Raw genomic sequence first — 24,015 nt, 5'->3', positions numbered from 1 at the left:
ACTGGAGGTTGGAGCAGTGGGGTCTTAGCATCTTGAAGGATCATTGAATCAGAAATGGTCCGAAGTTGGAATGGACCCATGAGGATCACCAAATCCTACTCCTTTCAAGTCCAACTTTCAGTGTTTGGAAGATACAGCTAAGCAAATTCCCAGGTAGAAAATAGAAAAAATATTTTTTGATATATTGAGAAGTCCAAAGATGCACCAGCAATGGTACCTGAGCTGTGGAGCTACCTCCCAGAGCCCGTGAACTCTGCCGGTTTGTCCCATCCTGCGTCAAAGAACAGAGCTGTAGAATTGGCACTGTGACTAAGGCAAAAATCCCAGCTGGAGGAGGAATCAGGGAACGAAACTCCCTTAGCTGTTCTTTGTAGGCTCATTGGAGTGGGCCTTCCTCACCACTAGGTCTGTGTCCTCCAACAAATCACTGATCCCAGCCGCGTGCCTTGGCAGCACAATGAGGCTCTGTAAGCGGCCATTGTGTTGTGGGAAGCCTCAGGACAGCTTGGGACAGATAAAGTTTGTGACACCCCTCAGTTGTAAAACCCGATCAAGATGTAGCTCAGGGTAATAACGCTCTCAGCTGTTCCACGTCTGCTTTTATGAACGGAGAGTGGCATTTGTCCAGTTATTAGTGGCTGTCCTCTGCGTGGTCAGAATCAGCTGGGAGCTGGTCCCTGAAATACTTTTCTCAGTGGGAAGACATTATGGTGCTCAGCTTGGGGCTCTGCCCATGGGATGCCTCTCGGGATGTGCTGGGTGACATTCTTCTGACTGATTTAACAAAACTGAACGGTTTCATAATCACATTTATTTTACACGCTTTGAAACATTTTTGCTTTGATGTGGTCAGAGCGCGTTATTTAGCCAACACCAACGTGCTTCTCTGCAACTTGGGCTGCATTAATATCTTTCCTTAAAATTATATGTAAATAATAATCTAAAGAGCAAACTGATAACACTAAGCTGAGGCATGCTGGCAAAACAGTTGTGGAAAGTGTTAGAAATGCTGTTAAAATGGGGGGGGACGGGACAGGAGGGGTCTTGCTGACAGCCAGATCAGCTGTGACACGGGACAACTCCCTCCTCCTTTGGCATGGGGAAGGATCTCCACCTTCCCTAAATGCCCACCTAGCTGCAGCTGGAAGCCACTAATGCAGAAGGAGGACGGCACTGTAATTATGATCAAAGTCCAGCTGTTCAGAGCTATGTAATTAGCTTCACTCTCCAAAGCTGCTTTTTTTTTTCTTTTTTTTTTCTTTTTCTTTTTTTTTCCAGCTAATGCCTGGTTGGGGGAGTGCTGTTTACAGATAAGTTACTTGTGTTCTTGGATATATAATGGTCATTAGGCTGTGCTTTACCCAGGAGCTGCCTACTTTTGGGGCTGCACCTGCCTGTGCTCTATGCTGGGTCCTGCCCTGCTCACCCTGTGCTCTGCTAATTGGTGCCCCAGCATTTTGGATCACTGAGGTTTTCATAGAATCACTAAGGTTGGAAAAGACCTTCAAGATCATAAAGTCCATCTGTTGACCCGTCACCTCCATGCTCACTGACTGCATCCCTCAGTGCCACATCTCCACAGTTCTTGAACACCTCCAGGGACAGTGACTCCACCACCCCCCTGGGCAGCTGGTGCCAATGCATCAACAGTCTTTTCCTCTTTGAAGGCATTTTGCATCTCACTCTTCCTCTTTTATTTATGTTTTTGTGTTCTCAGCACAAGGGGAGACACGGCCCTGGGTTTTAGTTGAGCAGTTGGTAAGAATAAATAAAAGAACAAGCCATCAAGCAAATGGGGAAAACAAACAAAAACTGGCCAGTTACGCAGAAAACCTGTTGGTAATGGAGAACTGGGGAAACTATCAGAAGTGAGTTGGAGCCAGGAAGAAGGAAAGGGCACAAGACATGACAGCATCTTCTGCTGGGTTCTGTAGCCATACGGATTTTGATGAGCAGGGATCTTCCATCAGGAGCATTGCACGTGTGGCTTCACCTCTCTCCTTCAGTTCCCACACCTACCATATGGAGCTGGCAACCAGATGGCAATTCTCAGTTAGGAGCCTCACCAATGCTAATGCTTGCAATGCACTGAAGGCAAAAAACTGTCTGTACCTCATACTGTTGCTAATAGGCAGAGTTCTCTCTCATTAATGGTTAGTAATTAAGCAGCTTTCTTCCTTTTGGATTGGAAGGGACCATATTCAGGCAAACCTTGCAAGCTACTCTACTTTGGTTTAGCTGGGGATGTTGGAGCAGAGCAGTGCTTACGCTGTTACAAGGCAGTACCTTGCAGGAAGATGTCATCCCATGTGCAGAGCTCCGCATAATGCTTGCATCTAGGCAACTGCATGCTTTTTTTTTCTTTCTTTGTGCTCTGTGCTAAAGAAAATAACCTAACTCTTGCTGTGATGGGGCTGACAAGTCTAACCTGCCACCACCTTTGAGAGGGGAGCCCAAATCTGCCCTTCTAGCAGAAAGACCTGAAGCCAAGTGAGGAATGGCACGTGGTTCGGTACAGATCTTTCTGCAGAACCAGCTGGGGGTGCAGCAGGTACTTTCCAAAGATGTAGAGAGCGACCAGAAGCAGTCCTGAGCAGCTTGTGGTGCAGGACATGAAGAAAGGGTCAGCATGCAATGTGGCCCTATGAGTGGCAGGGCTTCGTGGCACAGTTCTGCAGGGGATACGCTGCCAGCACTGGACATCTCAGCTGCCACCTTGCTAAGGATGTGTGGAGGTGAGAGGGAAGGTGTTCCTTTTATCTTTGAGGTGTTCTTTGCTTGTTCTCCTGCTTTTATAGCACTGTCTCATCAGAAGATGGGATTAGAAGATCTTTACAAAATACTGCCCAAGAGCAGCTTATGGTTCTTCATCCTTTCCCACAAGCTCTGCTCTTCCCTCACTGCCCTCCTCTGTTCTCCACCAGATCCCTTTTCTATGACAGAAACCTCATAGTGCTGAAGATGCTGGGACCCATCCCAGTCACTGCCAAAGACATCACTTTTTTCTTTTCCTCTTCAAAGCACAGTATTGGTTCTTCAGAGTCAAAAAAAGGTGCTTAACTGCTTGGAGGCCCTTTTAGTGCTGCTTAAAGGATTAAGGTGGAACTGAATCAACGTTTTCCAACTCCCAAAGGACTGGAAAGAGAATATGCAAAGTCTTTCATGTGGTCCTTTTTCCTCTGAAGAGAGAATACCTAATTTCATCGGATCTTGCTCAACTTCCAAAAAGAAAAAAACCCTGACAAGATTAAAGAATCGAACTCTCAATAGCTCATCTGTTTAGGTACGTTTAGGGTGTTTGTGGTAAATGTTATAAATATAATCCCCTGCTGATTTGTGTGGTACCACCCTGCTACAAGCTGATTTGCCATGGCTTCTTTCAACAAACAGGGATTTCTGGCCTGAGATGAAGTCCAAGTGACCAAATGGTATTGAGTCCCTTTGGGAAAACGTTCTTCGGTTCCACAAGGCAAGGGTGAGGAAGGGATGTCCTGGTCAAGGAAGAAATTGAAGAAACCTGGGTATCTATTTGATGCCTTCCCAGGGAACTGAGCTTTAAGTTAGTTTTGTTTTCCTTGGAAAACCTTCCTGGGAGCTCAGGCGTTGTGCTGGGAGCCAGTGGTTATCTGTTGTAGAAATTTTGACTTCTGTTTAATTTCATTTTTGAGAAGCTGCAACCTGTGGTTAAAGTGGAAATAATTAGAAGAAAAATGTTTAGCTCTAATAGATTTCTGAGATTTGTTTGATTAGATCTGCTAATGTTGTCTTGCCTGCTTACGTGAAAACATCCGTACCTGTTCTCACTTCTTACCTGTATGATTTTAGTGTCTTACTATGGCATAACAGACCATCTCCTGGTGGGATTTTGCTGCTGAGTCATTTCCTATCAGGTGTTTCAATGCCACAGGTGGCCTGATGTGATAAATACTGATGCAGGGAGGGGAATTCACTTAGCACATGGAGCTATAAAGAGTGAACAGGGGGAAACCCTGCCACTGGGGGAGGGGGGAGTTCAGTAGGCTCTTGGCAACACCAAAAGAAATCTGCTTACAAAACCTTGCCCTAGGGACATTCAGTGCCTGCTGGACAACACTGGTCTGCCTCTGAGTTGGTGCATGCTGAAAAAAATGCATAGAAAGGAGCGCTGAGCTGCTGGGCTCTGCAAGCAGCAGCTGTGTGCGCAGCCCTGAATCGGCCGCAGAGCTGTCTGAACTCCAAGAGCTGGTGGGGTGAAGCCATGGGCTTAGGTGGTCAGATATGGGATTGAAAACTTAAATGAAAAATGTTTTTACATTTTTTTTTTTTCCCAAGTTTGTTCATTTGAGAATTTTCTTCTTAAAATACGCAGGCCTGGCAACATGATTCCTAATTGTGATAAAAATGGGGGCTCTGGTGTATTTACAGCACTCCAGGAGCTTCGTGCTCTGAGATAATCACAAGCAAAAACCATAGATCGCATAGAGGAGTGGCAGCGTATTGATGAAATTATAGGGAGCGTACCCTGTAATTTCTTAACGCCAAGTGCAGTTGCACAAGCAAAGATTCTGTGAGCAGGGCAGGAACTGTTGCCCTGCACGCTCGTTGTGTTTCTGATAAGGGCTTCTCTTGTCCTTGTCTTCCAGGACTGTAATCTGCTCTTAATCCTTTGTCCTTCATCTGCCCTGTCTAGCAGGTATTTTGCGACATAGTGAAAGGTTTTTGCAAGTGCTCTTATTTTTGAGAGAAGGATTCTCTGCCCTTGGGCTTAGCAATAGCAGGCCTGCCACAGAGTTGCTCAATGCTGGAAAACGCAGCCAGCTCTGTATTTAGCAGAAGACCTCGTACTCCTGTAGGAGCATCACTGGTGGCAGGGTAGGAAATTGGGTGTTTGTTTTAATCATCCAAAGCACACTGGACTTAGCAGGTTGGCTGTGGGGGACCTTCAGCTAAATTCACACTTCAGGGCTGCCCCTAACATCTGTTTTGCCGGTGTTTCTCTTTTGCGTTTTAATTATTTACTGAAACACAGGATGTTGCTCTTTACAGTTTCCTGCTTCTAAAGAGTTTTGGGGACTTTTTGCATTATCGTGATGGTTTAATTTATGTTTTTTGTAAAATTCAGTCTTCCTTAGAGCTTGAGAGAGGGATCTCGTGCATCCCCCGAGCAGTTCATCGAGAAAAGAATTTGTGTAACCAAAGACTCAGGAAGAGTAGGTGCCACATGGACCGAGAGTCTTACCTGGCTCAGCTCAAAATGTCACCAGCCTCTCACAGCCAACAGTCTGAGACCCTCCTGTCCTAAAAAAGAACTTAGTGTTTGCTGTCTGGGGAAGCAGTCTCTCCCCTCTCCGATTACATTTAAGTGAAGACAGGCCCTGCCACACATGGTATCCTGGGGCTGATGATCAGCAGGACCTTGCAGGACTTCTTTCACTTTGCTTCCTCTTGGTGGGGGCCCACATGGGGGCCCACATGGAGACCCACGTGAGGTGTCCCATTGCTGGGATGTCCCCTCACCAGTCGCCTGTCTGTCCTGTGTGCCTGGGGGCGATAGCATCTGGCTGTGTAATGCTGAGTGCATTTAGTGTGAGGCCGTGCCTTAAGTACTGTGTTCGCTTTTGGACCCCTCACTACAAGAAATTGAGGCCCTTGAACAAGGGGCGATGGAGCTGTGAGAGGTCTGGAGCACAATGAGGAGAAGCTGAGGGTATGGAGATTGTTCAGTCTGGATAAGGGGAGGCTCAGGGGAGATGTTATTGCTCTCTACAACCTGAAAGGAGATTGTGGTGAGGTGGGGGTTGGACTCTGCTCCCGTGAGGGGAAATGGTCTCAAGTTGTGCCAGGTGACGGATATTAGGAAACGTTTCATCCCAGAAAGAGTGGTGATGCACTGGCACAGGCTGTGCAGGGAGCTTGGGGAGTCACCATTGATGTGGCACTGAGGGACGTGGTCAGTGGGCATGGTGTGATGGGATGATGGTTGGCTTAGATTATTTTACAGGTCATTTCTGTGATCTTGGAACTGGCTGCTCGGTGTGCTGTGATGCCCAGTGCTTTCCTAGTTCTGGCCCCTCTCAGAGCTACACAGCATCTCATGAGAGCCCATGCATGAAGCTCTGCTGCTTTCCTGAAGCTCTGATGTGCATGGCTGAGTTATTTTACCACCTGTGATAAATACAGCAATTTCTCATTCTGTGTTGTGGTCTCTGTGCTGGCATGGTGGAGGTAAGCTAGTGAAACCTGAGAGATACTGGCTGTGCTCAGCGCTGCAACGTTTCAGCAGACAATAGTTAGAAGAGGGAAAACCCAAAACTCCTTGTTTCCTGTGGGAAATACTAAGAACAAGTTCCTCATTAACAACGGACAGCATGAACTGCTGAAGTTGTTATGGGTAAATGCTGAGCTTGTGGAAAGACACTGATAAGCAAAGCTGAAAAGAGGAGGTTTAATTCAGAAATCCTAAGGAAGGTCAGGTTTCCAGCTTGATTTTCCTTTATATGTACCCCTAATTGCTCCAGTGCAGTGATGAAGGCCTGCCATAGCTGTGTACTGTAGTCACTTTAAAATGAACGTTCTTCTGAGGTTGTTTTGCTTTATTTTCTATTGCTGCTCCCTGGTGCTGCAGGGAATTGAATAACTGGAAGGGACACGGTGAGCTGCTCTGGGTTGTGGTTTAGGCTGTTTTGGGTGTTTAATGCCTGCCTTTGCTCTCTTGCCCTTTTTGGAACAGAGCTGCCCGATGAAACCTTTTTTACCATGCAGTATTATCTAAAATACTGCAAGATAAGTCCTTTTTTTGTTTAGACCAAAGGTATTTCTTTCTTCCTTTCCTTTTTTTTTCTTTTCTTTTTTTTTTGTAATGGACTTGAATATGTTTTATGGCTTCTGAACACTTTGCCTGTCAAGTCTACCTTGCAATTCTCATTTTGCAAAACTCATTTTCGAGTTTGCCTTAAAAATACCTGGATTTTGCATTCCTGCTGCTTGCAAGAAGCCTTCTTCGCAGCAGCAAGGCTCTGCCCTCTGCCTGACAGCTCCCACCACTCTCTGTGGGCACCCCAAATAAGCTTGGGCTGGGGGTGGCTGGATAGGTGAGTTAGTAAAGAATACAGTTACAACAGCTTTCTGATAGGTTTTTTAGTGCTTTTCAAGAATGGATGAAGATTTCAGTTTTCTTTTGACTTTTAAATTCGGAAAATCTTGAGACAGCGTTGCCCTGGAAATGTACTGGTTGTCAGCTGGTCCCTGTGTGCTTTACAGAGCTGACGGCATTGCTGTAGCTGAGAACTGGAAAGACAAAGATGGCCAAGGTCAGTCAGCAGCTGAGCTAAAGATGGCTGGGGTGTGCTGAACCCCAGCCTTGTGCTCCAGCTCCAGGCTTCCCAAAGCGGGTTGCTCAGGCTCCGGTTTCTTTGCTATGAGTGGTTTTCTGGAGGCTGCAAGGGCTCTGTAGTATGTACAAGCAAGCAGCGGGCAGAAAAACATCTTGCAGGGCACGAGACATGCTGTGGCAGGGCTGACACCTTGGTCAGAGCTTTGTCCCTCTCTGCCTTTGCTGAGAAAGGGAGTGGGTGTTTGGGACATGCAGGAGGGCAGGGGATGTCTGAGGCTGGGTGAGAAGGTGGTTTCCAAGGATGGGTGAGAAGCTGAGGGTGGAGAAGGGGGTGTCCGGAGTTCAGCGGGTGATGAGAGAGGTCTGGGAAAGTTTATGTAATGCTAACGGATGGAAGAAAAAAGAGCAGGAGTGACTTTCTTCCAACAATTAGGGGATAATAATAATGATAATAATAATGATATCTCTAGTCCTGCCTGGGCCGTTTGCTTCCTGAAGCCCTGAGGACAAAGAATTGCCTCTGACACATAGAAGCGGCCCCTATTTTCAGGCTGAGAATGATGAGATGCAGTTCCTGGGCTGCTGATGTTCTGAACCTGTCTGGCTTCCAGCAGTGGTTTGCAGTGGGCCGTGCAGTGCCCAGGCCAAGAGCCCTTTGGCAGGGCAGTGCAAGCGCGTGGCTTTTCTCCCCATGGAGCTCTGATGCCTGCATTGGAGCTGGTGCTGGTGTGGGGTGTGGTGATGTAATGTGCTCCAAGGGGATGCTGCAGGGCTGAAAATGCTGCACTCACTGCGGGTATTATCAAACGCAGGCTGACTCTAACTGAAAGAAGATGATGAATGGGAGAAAATCCCCCATGTGTTTTTCAGCATGGTGAATGAGGAGGACCGTTCTGTGCAGGCAGTTTCACTTTCTTTGCTATGGGCCAGTTTTGTCCTGAAGGCTTGAGCAAAGAGCATGTGGAAAGCTGAGCCATTCTTCCTCCACCTTTCCCCTCCACTCACACATACAAATGTACCCAAAAGAGAAATTTAAGTCACAGGGAGACCAGAATGCACATACAACAGGCTATCAGAACGCTGAGATTTTTAAAGCAATGCACTCAGCATTCCTCTGAGACAGAATTGTATGAAACGTACATCTTACAGCCGAAGCAGGGCAAATACAGTACAGGCGTCATTCGCTTATGGAGCAGGAAAAAACTCCAGTCCTTGAAAAATGCTGTAGGGTCTCAGCAGTATCACAGGCCCCTTTTGCTGTCTGTCTCTCTCAGCTCCCCTCTCATGGCTCCCACATATGCTTGGCTGCTGGCTTCCGAGGCTGGGGCTCACCCTTCGGGCAGTCAGCTTCCTCAGATTTCTACTGCACATCTCTGTCATTCTCTTTTCTCCCAGCTACCATTCCCACAATAATGGAACAAGTTGCCAAGGGAGGTGGTGGATGCCTTGACCCTGGAGACACACAGGGTCAGGCTGGATGGGGCTCTGAGCATCCAATCAAGCTGCCAGCATCCCTATTCATTGCAGGGGGTTGAACTATATGGCTTTAAATGTCCCTTTCAACACGATGCTTCTATGATGATCCTATGCTGCTACTGCTGCAGTCTGCATTCGGGGCAGGGTCTTTGCTGGGCTCTTCCAGGGTGCACTTGGTCACACAGGCCAGGGTGAGCGTGGTCCCACTGCGGGGAATTCCAGCTGATGCCTCCTGCCAGACACACGCCTGTCCCGTGCTGCCAGAGCCCGCTTCCTTCTCCCCTCGCACAGCTGTGCGCTTCATTAGGTAGCGAGATCTGCAAATCATGGCAGTGTCAGAATGCAGAGCGGGGGGAATTCCAGCAGGACAAGCGCTGCCAAGTTCCTCAAGTGTCAATGATGGGGTCAGAGGAGGAGCCCCCTCCCCACTCAAGGACTGAAACGCAACTAATGGCAAGATTTGGGCAATTAAATGGAGTGCTCATCAACTTAAAACCGTTTGTTTGCCGTTTCTTTTTATGCCCTTCGATGTGTAACCAGAGAAGGCAGCACCCAGCACGGGTGGATTGGATCCATGATTGGGATTGCATGAGTCAGATTGGAGGCTGCTGACTTCTCTGCTCTGTGGCTCGCTTCCCTACCAAGCCTGTGTACTGTGACAACGGTGGGCTGATACAGGAAGGCATGCATGAACAAGGGGCTGCTGCGCAGTTAACTGCTGAAAGCACCCAGGAAGAAAGGTTAGGTGTCAGCCTAGACATCTGAGTTTGAGTCCTGCTTCCACCCTGAGTTCTAAGTGTGGCTCACGGCAAGTCACAGCATTTTGGAAGCTGTGATTTTCATTCCTGGGCATCAGCTTTTTGGTGCCTTAAGATAAGTGAGGCTGAGGGTTTGTTACTCTAGGGAGTGCAGTGCCTGCTCTACCCAAAGAATTCAAGGCCTTTTCTGAATGTCTGTGCCAAGATGCCCAGAATCACTGAATTGTAGCATGGCTTGGGTTGGAAGGGACCTTAAACCAGTCCCAGCACCTTGCCATGGGCTGGCTGCTCCCCACCAGCTCAGGCTGCCCAGGGTAATCTGGCCTTGAAGCCTTCCAGGATTGGGGTACCCACAGTTCTCCAGGCAGCTATGCCTGGGCCTCACCATCTTCTAAATGAAAGGTTTCTTCCTAATCTCTAATCTGAATTTCCCCTCTTTTTATATAAAACCATTCTCCTTTGTCCTGCCACTATCTGCCCTCATGAAAGGTCAGCCTCCCAAAACCACCAGTTCCCTTCTGTGCAGCACCAGCCCAAGGAGTTAGGTGACCAAGGCAGTATTTCTGGCTTGCTGAGTAACCATTAGTAATCCTGTGACCTCCTGGTGACTTAGTTTTCCCACAGGTAAAATGGGAATAATGACTCTGTCCTCCTTTGTAGAGCACTTTGAGAGATATGAATAAAATGAGACACAGTAGATAACACTTAGATATTATTAATTATACATTCGGTTCATTTGTGTGATGTGGAATTGCTTTCTTCATACAAGCAGATGTTGTCTTTGCATCAAGGTTTCCTAAATTGTCTGCCACCGGCTCTTTTAGAAGATTTTGTGAAAAAACATGGTACCTTACAAGGAGGGACCTCTCTGGCCCCATCTGCATGTCCAGAGACTGACTACAGTGATAGGAAACTGTACACCAATGAAAGCAGAGGGAAGAAGCAGAAAGTGACATTCTTGAACATGGGCAGCAAACAGAAAAAACCTCCAAATCATTCTGCGCTTCCGTACTATGAATGATTTCTTCCCACATTTCGCACTGAGGATTTGTAATGCACAGAACTGATGTTGAACCATGAAGCTCCGCACCTACAAACCACGCTGACAGCTTCTGAGAGTTCACACACTGTATGGGGGAAATGTAAACCCTCATAAAAGTGGTGCCAGGGGTGCTGAGCTCCAGGGAAGCTAAGGAAAAGTGGAAGGGCTCAGATCTCTCGAAAGCCAAAGCAGGACATGATGCTTTATTCATTTCTGATTTCCCCATGTTAACCTTGGGGCAGTTGAGATGATGAAGATACAAGTGTGTTTTGGAGGGGAAACCAAGGAAAATCACACTATCTCCTGGCTGTGGCAACCATTTTTATTTTCTAAGGAGGTCTTAAGCACATGCCACAGTAATGCTCAACTGTATCTTGCGTCAGGTACCCACCCTGTGAAAGTGGGAGGCATCTGCCTTTAAGGTTGAGGCTACAGAGAGGGGTCTGAGCATGCTCTGTATAAAGCCCAGGTCCTGCTTTGTACTGGAGCTCCTGGCTTGTCCCACTGGTGAGTTGAGCCTTGCTTTTTTGGTTTAGCTCCTTTCTGTGGAAGGTTGTGGGTGGTGGAAGATGGCTTTTTAGGGTGGGAAGTGTTATTGTGCTGCAATGGTTGACTTTAATGGTTTGCTGTTATTGCTTTCTGGTGCAGAAGGTAACTTTTTGGTTTCGTTTTGTGGTGCTGCTTTTTTTTTTCTGGTCTTTTTCACACAAAGGTGGGAAGGGGAAAAACATGGTGAAGAGTGGAAAGCACGAGGTTGGAACGAGCTGAAATGCCTTGTTTTCCTTGGGCTTTGCCACTGGTTCTTGAGGTGCTGCTCTGAGCCATTGGGGCTATCCCCAGCAGGGTTGGAGCCTTAGCTCTAGGGAAGGACAGCTGCAGAGCTAAAACTTGTGAAAAGCAAATGCTTTGCCAACTGGTTTTATTTGCTGGTTTTCTTTTGGTTTTCTTTTCTGGGGAGGTGGACAGGGTGTTTGTTTTTCTTAAATTAACTTCTTTATTGTGAAGCTTAACATTCCTAGGGAGACTCTGATGTTGGTTACTGTGTAGGCACAGCTGAAAATCGCTGCTTTCGTTGGCAGTTTGCAGAGCTCTTGGTAATCTGCATGATGGCAAAATGCATCAGCTGGGATGCAGCCCCACTCTGCTGGCTTATCAAAGCTGTGTAGTCAAGGTGATCAGCAGAGAGCAAAACAGTTTTGAAGCAGGAGGCTTCAGAGATCTTGAATAGTAATCTTGGAAAGTGTTTTCACCTGTTGTATGCCTTGTGGCTTCACCCACTCCTGTAAAATAAGCAGATTGAGACTGGGGTAGATCTTGATGGGAGCAGGTTTGTATTGCTAGCTAAAACTCATCCTGGGGCTCAGTGGTTGAAGAACAGTGCCAGTAAACCGTGTACTCTGGGTAAGAATCTGCATCTCGCAGAAGATTTAAACGGCTGGTTTTGTTAATTAAAGATCCCTTTATGGCTTTTAAAGGAGGGGACTCAGGGGTGCAATGTCTATTCAGCTCACAGCTTGATGGGGCCATAAATCCTTCTGCAGTTCTACCTTGGTGCACTTACAGCTTGTGGCAAGCTGCCTGCAGGCTCCTTCAGCAGTTAGTGAAGTGAATTAAGAGTCTAGTTTGTAGGCTTAAAGCAGAAGGTGGGCTAGGCAAGGCTTACCACCATGCTTTGTGTCGTTCTAGTCAGTGGTTTGGTGCAAGAGGCTGTGATCAGCAGCACTATCTCCTGTGATGTGTTTTGGGATGAATGGCTGCGGGTGAAAGGGGTTTTGTTTGAGCATCCCTTAATAAAAGGAGCAATTTGAACAATGCAAGCTCCTGCTCTCTTGTGATTAACTTCAGGCACTCAGGGATTATTTTACTGGAGAGGAGGGTTTGCTGATGTGGGAGAGAACAATTAGCTGGAGAACTGAAATTCATGAGCAGGTGGATCCAGCCCAGGCTTCAGTTGTGTTATTTTCTAGCAGAAGAGCAAACTTGCTTCATTTGGTGGACTCGTTAGTAGGCAGAGGCTACTCTGCTCTGTTAAAGGTCCTTTGTTAAGGAAAGTGGCACTGGGTTTATATTTTAATACGTGATGATAAGGGAAGGAAACAGCTTGGTTTGCATATGGGGAGTGTGGAAGGGGTCTCACTTCTACTTCCATGGAAGTAAGAGTTAACCAGGGAACTTCTCATTTGGTATGGGGAAATATGCCTTTTTGGCTGTCGGGTAAAATCTGCTGTAGCTCTTGTGACCTGGGACTGCCCAGCTATGAGCAGGAGCATTGTGGCATGCAGCAACATCGTTGCTCTTGAGGCTTTTTGAAGGAGAGGCAGTCTCTTTCATGACAACTACTTGGTGAATTCGATTCCTGTGGAAGTAGCAGTGATGTGATATAGCTGTCTGTTGTCACTACCTAGGGACTTAATTCCTAATAAGTGTTAAGTCTGAATGCAATCAGTGGCAGAGCAGCTGGGGGCCTTCACCTTAGGGGCTCACTGTATTGATGTTCTGCTCCAAAGCTTGTTGTGTCACTGATGCTCAGCTTATATAGCAGCTTCGGGGCAGGTCTGCTGGTCTGGGTTTCAATATGGCACTCCTGAAAGTGCCTTACAAGACTGAAAGCCTAAAAGGAGTAATTTCTAGTACTCTGTGGGATAACTGCTGTTCTCGGAGGACTTGTGATTGTTTATGTTCAGTGTGGGCATGCTGTCATGTTGGTGAGAGCGCTATTAGCTATAGTGCTTGGGTATTTTAAAGGGGTTTTTTAATCTTAATCACAGGAAAAAATGGATGAGTAACTGAAGTGATGCTGAAGCTTTCTACACTGAGAGCAGTGAGGCACTGGCACAGGTTGCCCAGAGAGGTGGTGGTGCCCCATCCCTGGAGACAGCCAGGGTCAGGCTGGAACAGGACTCTGAGCACCTGATGGAGCTGTGGGTGTTTCTGTTCACCTCAGGGAGTTGAACCAGGTGGCCTTGAAGGGGCCATTCCAACTCATACAATTCCATGATGTATTTGACACGTGCTTAGCTGTGGCTCTAGGGGCTGAAGCCGCTTGATTTCTCTTTGCTTAGGAAAACTATCTGCCCTTTTTGAAGAGTGTGCAGTTTGTGAGCAGCAGAAGTGAGGAAATCCCTGCTTTTGCAGCTCCGAGTCATTCTGAAAGCATGAGAGGCCTTATAAATTCAATATAAAGAGCTGGATTCCCCCTCTAGCAGCAGTCAACAATAGATGCTTCAGGAATAAGTAGAGGAAAAGAACAGCCGTAGTGCGATCTTCCCTCTCAGACACTTTTTATTAATTTTTGCTGCTTAATAAATCTGACTTTTCCATACATCTTGTTCTGGCTGTTGTCTTAAACATCACCAAATGCACCAAAACAAATGTTAATCCGATTCTCTGTGGAATCTAGTTTTAGTCCTGTCTGCTGTCACAGCTGCTCCTCGGGCAAGGGCTGCTGCTGTTTCCTTGTGTTGTGCCCGAAGGACTCTTCCATGAAAATGTGGGGTGCCTTCATCCTCACGGGAGGAAAAGCAGTCACCTGACTGATGGTTGAATTAAAAGTTGAACTGAGATCTCAAGTGCAAATATATTTGAGAAATTCCCCCGTACATCCCTGCAGCCGTTGAGTATTTTGACCCGGGCGTAAGAACTGCTGCGTTTGAATTTAGCAATGGGGCAGTGGGATGAGAATGTGCAGCTGTGGGAGGCGTGAGTGCTCCAGCTTCGTCACCACTCCTCTAGGGCCCACCTATTTCTGTGAGGCTTGTGGGAGCTTAAGGGGATAAAAATGGCTGAGGTAATTAGCGGATCCGGCATTGAGCAGCTGGGGTGGCTCAGAAATTATTGCGGCTGTGAAAGGTGGTTGAGAAGCAGGCGTATCCTGATGTGATATAACTGAACTCCTTGATTAAAAGGAAAAATAGTTATCTTGTTGTTTTTTAATATATTTTAGTTCAAGGCTTGAGCTGCAGACGTAGATGGAGTCATCAAATCACTTTAGGTTGTGCAGTGCAGAGTGGGGAGTTGTGCACCATTTAGGTACTCTATACCTGCTGCACAACATTCCCTACTCTACGTGAGAAGTTCCAGGAGCAAAATGGAGAGGTTTTTTCTTTCTCTGGGATTTCTTATGATGCATCGTTCCAGTAGACACTGAGATGTATTTAACTTATTTAGAAGAGTGGTTGAATTCTCTGCTGTCTAAATACAGCATCTGCAGCAGTGTGGAATGTGTGTTGTACAGCTGTGAATGTTACAGGCATTCAGTGTGTCTCCTTTTTCACACAATAGCTTCTATTTATGGGTTTTCATCAAGTTGGACCTCTTGCATTCAACATATCTTTGTGTGTTTTCTTTTTTCTTTCTTTCTTTTTCTGCTTTTCTTTCGTAAGGTTTGTAGAAACTCCGAGCCATTTCTCCTGGAAGGAGAGTTACTACCGCTCAGCCATGTCCCAGAGCTCCCAGCCCAGGGAGTTCCTCAGCCCAGAGATGATCCAGCATATCTGGGACTTTCTGGAACAGTAAGTTGCCCTTCAGTGGGATCTATGGAAGAAGGTGTTTAGGAGCAGGACAGCCCTGCAGTTTTGTTGTCTGGGGTGGTTTTGGGATTTCAGTCTTCTGTATCTCCGGGTCCAGCCGTGGTCAGGGACTGTTGCTAGCATGGAGGGTGGTGGAGTGGGTGCTCCCTGGGAATTCCTTCATTGATCCTGAGACTGGTTTAATGGTGGCACCCAAGTCCTGGGGAACACCCTGACACACAGGGAGTTGAGGGGAATGGGATTTGGCCCATTTTAACTGCACTGCTTTGTTCCTCATAGGCCAATATGCTCGGTTCAGCCAATTGATTTGAACTTCATTGATGACCCATCTGAAAATGGCCCTACAAACAAGATAGAGATCAGCATGGATTGTGTCCGTCTGCAGGATACGGAGCTGAGTGACCCAATGTGGGTGAGTAGCGAGGATTTCTTTAACCCCTAGAGGAAGGTGATTCTTTGCAGAAGCCATTCCTGCTGCATTGCTCTGAGATTCTTTTCCCCTTCCTGGTAGTTTTGTGGCTGCTTTCTGTTGTCTTCTGCCCATGGAAGCTGTTTGGGAGTGTGGCTCTACCAGGTGACTGTGGTGGTGTCAAGCTGTGGTGCCAGTGCTTGTGGCTAGCTGAGATGCTGAGAGAGCCCTTTTTAGCCTTTGAGGCTGCCAGAGGGAACAGGCTGACTCTTCACCAACTCCTCTCCTGCTAAAGCAAGGGCAGCGAAGGGATGAGGCAGATAAACATGTGGAAGAGCCATCTCTTGTGCTTGTCCAGGTGCTTAGCTGTCCCTGCTCTCTCCTTGCTTAGAACTTTGTTTTGTGGCCCAAAGGTTAAAATAGTTCTGAGCGCTAAACTGGCTTGAAGACCAGATGAATGAAAACTTGCTTTCAGATCATGGTTGTTTTGTTCTTTTCTCCCCATGTTTTTCCAGATTCTTAGCTGTGGGTGTCTTGCCAGTATCCTTTCCGGCTGGAATGTGTATCAAACCCTGGTGTGTGCCTTTGGCACAGAGTGGCCAGTTCCTTCTTACCAATAGCTCTGGTGAAGAAGCCAGGTGCTGCTCTTGCAGGCTGGAGCAGGTGGTGTGTCAGGAGTTTGAGCTATTTGTTTACGCTTTCCTGGGCCTTAGGTTCAGGGCAAAAATCCTATGTGCTTTGGAGTCAGTTGCTTTCTAAATGTTGTTTCTCTGTACTTTTGTCCTGTGAAACCACAGTTTAATTTCCTAGCTAATCAACAGATGTCTTTTGTGTTCAGCCATGGTGTGTTTGCAGCACTGGTGTCGGTAAGACCTAAACCCAAAGGTTTGCATCTGCAGAGGAAGAACTCCCAGGTTACACTGACTGCACTCCTGGGTACCAGAACGTTTGACCTGTTTCTATCTGCCTGATGTGACTGCTGAAACAGGACAGGGTAGTGTGTGCCACTTTCCTTGTGGAACTGCAAAGGGTGGAAAGGCCATTTTGAGGTTGGGTGCAGCTACTCCAGCCACTCCACAGAGAGACAGCTGATTCCTGTCTGGTTATCTCTTGATTTGGGGTGGGCTCAGAGGGGCAGCACTGGGTGTGCAAGCCTGCAATGTGAGTCTGAAAGGATACTTCTCAAATTTCCTTGTTGCCCTACTAAAGCTCCAGTAAAATGGCATCTCTCTCTTCAGCTTTTTCAAGAGACTGTCTGTGTTTAAGAGGGAATATCTGCTTTTCAAATTGGGCTGGTAGTTTTCTATTTGAACTAGTTATGCTCCCATGTATAACAATCCCTGGTACTTTAAAGTAGCTTTGCACCTTCCATGTCTACACCTGGACTTGCTGTGTTGAGTACTAGCAAAGCCTTTATATCTCTGGCTTCTCTGAGCTGTCAGCAGTGCACAGCAGCAGCTGCCAGGCTATCTTGGAGCTGTTGTTCAAAGTCTCCCTCTCCTGTCTCTGTGGTGCAGTGAAACATCAGTGGAAAATCCCTTCTTGTCCTCTGTGACCACTGCTGGAGTCAGTTCTGGGGCTGGGAAAGCAGGGCAGGCAGCTTTAGCTGTGAAATTATTTCTTGCTTATGATGCCAGCCTTCCAGGAGGCATCTCTGAGGAGGCCAAGACGCATGGTAACATCTTTAAGTGTTTTTCACCCCAGTGATCAGCTAAAGGGGGAGTGGGGAAATTCCATCCCATCCCTGCCTTTACTGTTAAGCAACAGGTCAGGCGCTGCTCGAGTCTGGGTGTCCCCATGTTCATTAATAAAAGTTCCAGTTTGCCTTCACTGGAAGACAGAGCCTTTGCTTAGTTGAGTGCTGCACAAAAGCCTTCGCAAAGCGAAATATGCATTGCAAACCTGTGCAAACAGCCTGTCTTTTAAAAGGAGGAAAGCTCTTTTTACTCCCCTTAGCACCACCACCACCTCCCTATAAATTTGCAAACATCCCTGACAGGTGACAACTCCCCCTTGCAGAGAAGTCTGTGTTTGCTTTGCTGTTTCTGGGGCTTGCAGCTTGCACTGGCAGAGAATGTGTAGCCTCAGGCAAGGTGTTTGCTGTTTGTCGGCTTTAATCTGAAATACCTTACAACCCTCTTCCCCTCCAGCTTCTCTTTTCCTTCGGATAGCTTCGGGGCAACAGCTCCCCTTGCACCTGTCTCTCTGTAACCTCAGCCATGTCACTCCTAGACACGAGGTGCTGCACGCAGCTGATTGCAGCAAAGAGTTGAAGAGGGCAGATAAACACAAAGGAATGCAGCAGAAACAGAGGGGCCCTGAAAGATGAACAGTGAGATCAAGGCAGAGTGCTTTTCATTATTAGATTTGTCTCTGGAAAAGAGCGAGGCCAGCTTGTCTCTGCGATGTACCACTGTGTGAGATTTTAAAAGGCTCATGGTGAATGAGACTGGTTTATTCAAAGCAATTGTCCTTCTGTGGACTTTAAAGAGATCCCAACTGAGGTTTGAAATAAGCACTGTGCTTTCATGAACTTACAGCTGAAAAATGAAACTTCCAGGCTTAAGAGATGTTTCATCCTTGATCTTAAGAGTTTTGCAGGCAAGAGCTGTGATTTTATTTTGATTTTGGTACAGTTGCCTGCAAGCAACAGAACTGGTAGGGGAGAATGAGCATCAGTGTTCAGAGCAGTGCCCTAAGAAAACTGTCCCACTGGTGGGCTTCTCTGCTGGGTCCTTCTCTGCTGAACAGCCACCAGTTGCATCCATTTCTTTTTAAGAGCAACTCTCTCTTGGGAGAGAGCTGAAGGAGAAGATGGTTACAAAGGAACCCCTTATGTCCAAGCTACAACCATGTCTGTTGCTCGTCTGTGACCTTGCAGTTCTCATGCTCTTTCTTCTTAAGGAAGAAATATTCTTCCTGCATTCTGTGGAAGAAAGGAGTGGGAGAAACTGGCAATTGGCATTACCTTAGGGTGAGATGAGCTGGAGGGGACAGGAAGAGAATTTGTGGGTCTGGTGTGAAATTAAACAGTCAGCAGCCTTCCCCTTGTCTCGTGCCTTGTGACCAGCTCTTTCACAATGTCCTGTGCAGCTGGTTTCAGGATGCCTGTCTGTGAGGCTGCTGGCTGTGCCTCTTTCTCTCCCATAGCTTTAACCACAAGCAGGCTGGGAAGCCCCAGCAGCAATCTACCTCCCCATGTAGCAGAGTAGAAAGACTGGTGGTCCCTATAGGCAGAGATAGCATTTAGAATCTGCCATGGCCCTGGTGTGGTGTGGAGCTGCAGGCACCCAAAAAGGTAAGTGGTACGTGCATCCTATGAGCCACTGTTGGGTTTCACCCAAGAAGATGCTGCTCTCTGATCTCCTTCATGGCCTAGGATAGAGCTTGTGACTGTGGGGCCTATGGTGGGGTGATGGTCAGCTCCCTGAGTTGCAGAGGGATGGTGCCTCCAAGGAGTCTCCTGTGGTGCTTGAAGCCAGGTGATGTATGAAAAACAGATTTCTTCTGACTGATGGAGCTCCCTGGAGCTGTGGAGGGAGGGGTCTGAGGGCTCCTCAAGGAATGAGCATGTGGCAGGGCAATAACCCCTCCACTGCCCTGGAGCCCTTATGACTTTCCTTCACCCCTCAGAAGTCCTTTTAAGTCAGCAGTGTTAAGGGATGCTAGCTAGACCCAAACAAAGCTACTCTGGGCTAACAACTTTAGCAGGAGGCTTCCTGAAAAAGTGTGTTCTGTGGGGCTTGCAGAGCCTGGAGATATCCTGTTGTCCTGCCCCTGTCCCAGCAGCATGTGGGGGGCTCTAGGGACCCTGAGGGTCCTCACTGATGGGAGCAGGCGTGCTGTCCTGAGTGATGGAGCAGCTTGGCCCCCCTCCCCCAGGTACATACCTTCCTTTCGTGCCCCTGAGCAAGCCGTCCTCCTCGGCCCCTTGCCTAACCAGTTCAGTGGAATGCTTTTTTTGCAGACAGTTGCTTTGGTCATAGTTTTCTTAACCTGTATCTATCTGTCCCTCCCTGCAAAAGGGGGAGAAAATTCCTTGCTTTTATTTTTATGTCCTTCCTCACCTGCTGTCATGGGTGTCTGCTTTGCCTTGGTTAGGCACCGCTGTGCTCCCACTGCAGGACTGATGGTGTGTGCACTTCAGTCAGGGAGGGTGTTTTGGGTTCGAGTCTGCAGCTCAGGCACTGGGTGTCCCAGACCTGGCGAGTTGAGAAGTTTTGGAAGTGCAAAGTGTGCTTTAAGTTCTGTAACCTTGCTGCTCAGGCCTAGATGGAGGAAAAAACAGGCTGTGGGAGAGGCAGGATGCAGCCTGTGTAGGGCACAGATGTGTCAGTGCTCTCAGCCTCAGTCCTCACACTGCAGATCTGTTGGTATTTGATGGGGAGCAGGAGACCTTTTTTTTTAGTTATCTTCAACCTGCTGTAGGTTTTTTGGAGGTGCCACCCTAATCAGCTTGTGCAGGGCAGCTGGGGAGCAGTGGGACTGAGGCCCTTGGGTAGCTGGTGGCTCTCTATGGCATACTCTTAACTTTTACCATTGTATGAAACAGTTCCGTAATTTATATTTGGTGGCCATACACTAAATTCCTGGCTACCTAAGAGCTTATCAACTGATTGGGAGAGATCAGGATCTTGTTATGAACAAGAATAAAAAAGACAGACAAACAAAATGGACCCTTTGTCCAGAAGAATTTATAGTGTCTGTTGCATCCTATCTAGTGCTTTAATATTAACAGGCAGGCTCTGATCTCTGTTAGTTTAATTGCTTACTTAAAAGTGTTTGCTGTGTCAGGAGAAGTGAGCTCTGCTTGCTGTAAGGTAATGGTTGAAGAAGAGAATGGAAGGTGATGACAGGATGGTGAGACTGAAATGAGGAGGATGTCTCTGTGCTTCAACAGCAGGCAGGGAGCAGGCACAGTATGGCTGTGTGGTGCAGGAAGTTTGTCTGTGCAGCACTCTGTGCAGAGGCTGGCAGCATGTCATGTATACTTCCCAGGGTTCTGGCAGGTGCTGCAGCCCTGAATTTTGTTGGGAAATGGTTTTGCACCTGGTTGATAAGGCTGATTTGATAAGCAGATGAAGCAAAGTGTGTTGTGTGGCTGTCTGTTTCCATACCTAAGTGTTCCCAGGTTGTCCATGGAAGGGAAGGAAGGACTTCTGTACAGCACAGATTCATGATTAAAGCTTTTATTACGATCTGGTTTGTGCTTGAGAGAGTTTGAGGTCTGCCAAGTTTCTCTTCTGTGTGGGTATTTATTTGTTCTGTAGCTGTGTGAAGAAAGCTGAGATTATGCAGAGGCATTTTCATAATGAGCAAATGCATTATGCTGTTGGAAGTTTCCCTCTAGCACATCTTGTTTGCAGTTGAACTCCCAGACTCTCCTAATTTAGACTTGGTTTTGTGACACTGCTGAATATTTAATCTTGTGCAGCATGGGGTCCCTTCAAATGGTGTAGTTGTCACGCTAAAGGTGGTGGATCTAAATCCAGAACTGACCAATTCATTCAGATAATGGATGCATGTAGAGAATGCACTCGTGTATTCAATTTGAGCAGAATGAGGCCTGGTGAGTTCTCTTATTCTTTGTGTTGTAGTGTTCTGAAATATTCCCATTTCTTTGCAATAATTTTTAATTGCTCCCTTACCTGCACTGCTTTACCCTGGTTCTGGCTGCATTTCTTTTTGTAGGAATGCAACCAGTTAATGAGCATGGTGACACTGAGCATATTTTTTTTTTTAATGCCACTTTCCCTCAGTTCTTCATGATATTGGAGAAAACAAGCTGAGTGATGCCTGCTCTGATACAGACCGTTTTGGAAGCTTATTTACAGTTCTTTAAAATATTTCTACCCTCTACATTGCTTTGCATTCAGTTTGGGAGGGAATAAACCCATTTTAAGTTAAAAAGCACAAGCCTGCTATGCTGGGAATGAGCCATGTGAGGCAGGGTGCTCTGCAGCATGCCGTAGTGTAAGGGGCTGCAGCGGCTCCTCAGCAGGGCTGGTTTTAAATCCCCAGCTCCCCTTGCAGGCAGAGGTTGAGGTGGAAGAGTGTTGCAACTGCAGATCCTGTCTACGTGCAAATACCACGGCATAAAAGAAGCAGTCGCTTCAGAAGATGTCTTTCCTGAGCAGCTAGGCCTGCCTCCAAAAGTTTCCATGGTGCTGCACGTGCGCCTTGCGTAGGTATGGAGCAGTGACGTGCTACTGCTTTACATCTTTAAAAGCTCTGCAGAAATGCTTAATTAAAAAGGATCTTGATCTTAGAACAACAGACCGCAGGCACTTCTTGCCTTCAGAGCAAGCTGAAGTTTATGCTATCATGCTTGGAACTTTACAGCACAAGTTTCTATTTAGTTGATAGGATCCCCTCCCCCCCCCCCCCTTTTTTTTTTTTTTAAACCTATAAATGCACTTCCAGGTTATTTATTGTGAATATTTTGATTGTGTTAGAGCCAGAAGCAGCCAATCACTTGGGCAGCTGTGGACAGCTGGCATTCCATCAATCTGTGGAAAGCAGCTGAATACCAACAGAGGTGGAGTTTCATGTTCATCTGGACTGTTTTTTTTTTTTTTCCATCAAATAAATGGAAGGAGGAAAATAAGGCACTTCTGTCTTATTACCTGAAAACAGGGTGGTGAATTGAGCTGTTCACCTCCAGCCAGATAAAGAACTTTGCAGAACTTTGTGGAACCCCTTCTTGTGAGGTGGGATGGATGGATGGAAAGCACACTACAGTCCTGTTGTGAAGCTGCAGTGCTGCCCTTGCCAGTTTGGCACTGTGAGTGGGCTGGAGGTTCATGGGGTGCTCCTTCGGAGCATCATTTCCCTTCCCAAAGTGACTGTGCTGTATGGGATGTAATTTCTGGTTTTAAAGACTTCTCTTGCATTAATTAGGATTCCTGCTTTGAAGGAAGCCTGGTGCATCCAATGTTTTGCTATGTGTTGCCTTGTGGTTCTACAAATTCTTCCTGCAGTTCTGTTAATGACTATTATTTTTCCTCCATTACTCCATGATGAGACTTGTGAGCAAGGTAATGTTTTCCTCCAAGCACTTCTGCTTCTCACCTCACTGTCCACTGATTTGATAGCATTTAAATTAATGAGTGAATTGTCAGGCAGTCACAGAAAATTAAATCAGTGTCTATGAAGCATAGATTAAGGAGTGCCTTTTGGACTGGGTTAAGTTCACTCGCAGCTGAACTGGCTCTTTGCTAATCAGCATCTGAATTTGCAGAGGTTAATGAAAGATCAAAGGAGTTTTTGGTAATGAATGTAACTGTCATCTCTAAAACATGAATTTGTCTCCAGTCTGTTTAAGCAGAAGGGAAAGGTAACCCCAAAATACCCTTCTTCCTCTCTCCAGGCACAGCTGGTAAGGTGGACCTCGCAGTGGTTTCCAGGCTGGATTAAATAAGTCTGAAATGAGAGTAATGATAATTCTTCTGGGGAACCTTGCTGGCCAGATAACTATGGCCATTCACTGTAAGTGTTCCTATACCAGTGCCAGATGTGGCATATGAGAGTATGCAGGGGGTACTTGGACACAGATTGAGACTGTAAAATTGAATGCTTCTGCATGGAAACATAAGGAACAAGCAGCTCCCTGGCTGGAAGGGCTGCAGCAGTGCTTGGGTGTCCTGCAACAAGAGCTAAGAGCTGGTTGGCCCAAACATGGAGTGATGCACTCCTGTGGGGAGCATCGGTGGCTGACAGCTGCAGCATCTGGGCTTAAGCAGAGAGTTTGTAGACCAATTTCAAATTATTGTAGCCTGATGACTCCTTAAACATTAGGTTATTGTACGAGGGGTACGGGGAGAAAACAGGCAAGGTGTAGGGACTGGCTGTGAAGAGCTGCTGTGGTTGTGTATTTGTTAACAGTTGCGCATTTCCTGTGTGTGATCTGTAGTTTATAGAAGATAAGGGAAGAGCAACACTTTCCCTTCAGCTGTTTGAGCAAGAACAAAACATGATCTGTCAACAGTTGCTTCTCTCCTAACTAAAAACAAAGACTCCCTAATCTGTCACTATCTCCTGTTTTTTTCCCTGTCCCCAGCCAGAGCACTCTGTCCCCGTGCTGAGATGCAGGTTTGTGCTGCACCTACATCTTCCTCCAGCTGGATGGATGGGGCTGGTTTTGCTGCTCAAGACTTAAGTATCTGACTGTAACTTCATTGAATTTTCTTGAGTAACTTAATTTTTGCATAATTTTCTTTGATGGGAAATGGAATGCACAAAGGTCAAGCAAAAATGCAGCTTGAACACTGATTGCTGTCACTCAGGCAAAAGTGCTACTGGTGGCAGAGAGTTGCATGGCCAGGTCATCAAATGTCTGCTAACCCATAGTTTTGTACCTACCAGTGAACAAGTGTCACTTCTGGCAGTGGCTTTGCAGGTTCATCAGCTGCCTTAGAAATGTTTCTTTCTGCAGGAGGTTGTTAACTTTCATTCCTGAGCATTTTTAGCAGAAAGCAACTCGTCTTTAA

The 24,015-nt window shown here is 46.8% G+C and overlaps 1 protein-coding gene across 2 annotated transcripts in view; it reads left to right on the top strand.

Annotated features, from left to right (window-relative positions):
* The window catches only part of TP63 (tumor protein p63), a gene marked incomplete at both ends in the record, with an annotated part of 92,964 nt that overhangs the window by 1,291 nt on the left and 67,658 nt on the right, over positions 1-24,015 (top strand). For both annotated transcript variants that reach the window (XM_079539970.1, XM_079539969.1), the window contains 2 exons: positions 14,971-15,099; positions 15,397-15,529. In XM_079539970.1, the coding sequence (XP_079396096.1) occupies positions 14,971-15,099; positions 15,397-15,529 (262 nt within the window). The remainder of the gene's footprint in view (positions 1-14,970; positions 15,100-15,396; positions 15,530-24,015) is intronic.

The sequence above is a fragment of the Tetrao urogallus genome (genome assembly GCF_951394365.1).
Source record: "Tetrao urogallus genome assembly, chromosome: 9".
In the NCBI taxonomy this organism is placed as follows: domain Eukaryota; kingdom Metazoa; phylum Chordata; class Aves; order Galliformes; family Phasianidae; genus Tetrao; species Tetrao urogallus.
The sequence above is the reverse complement of the archived record's forward strand: the minus strand, read 5'-3'. Positions and strand labels throughout refer to the sequence as shown.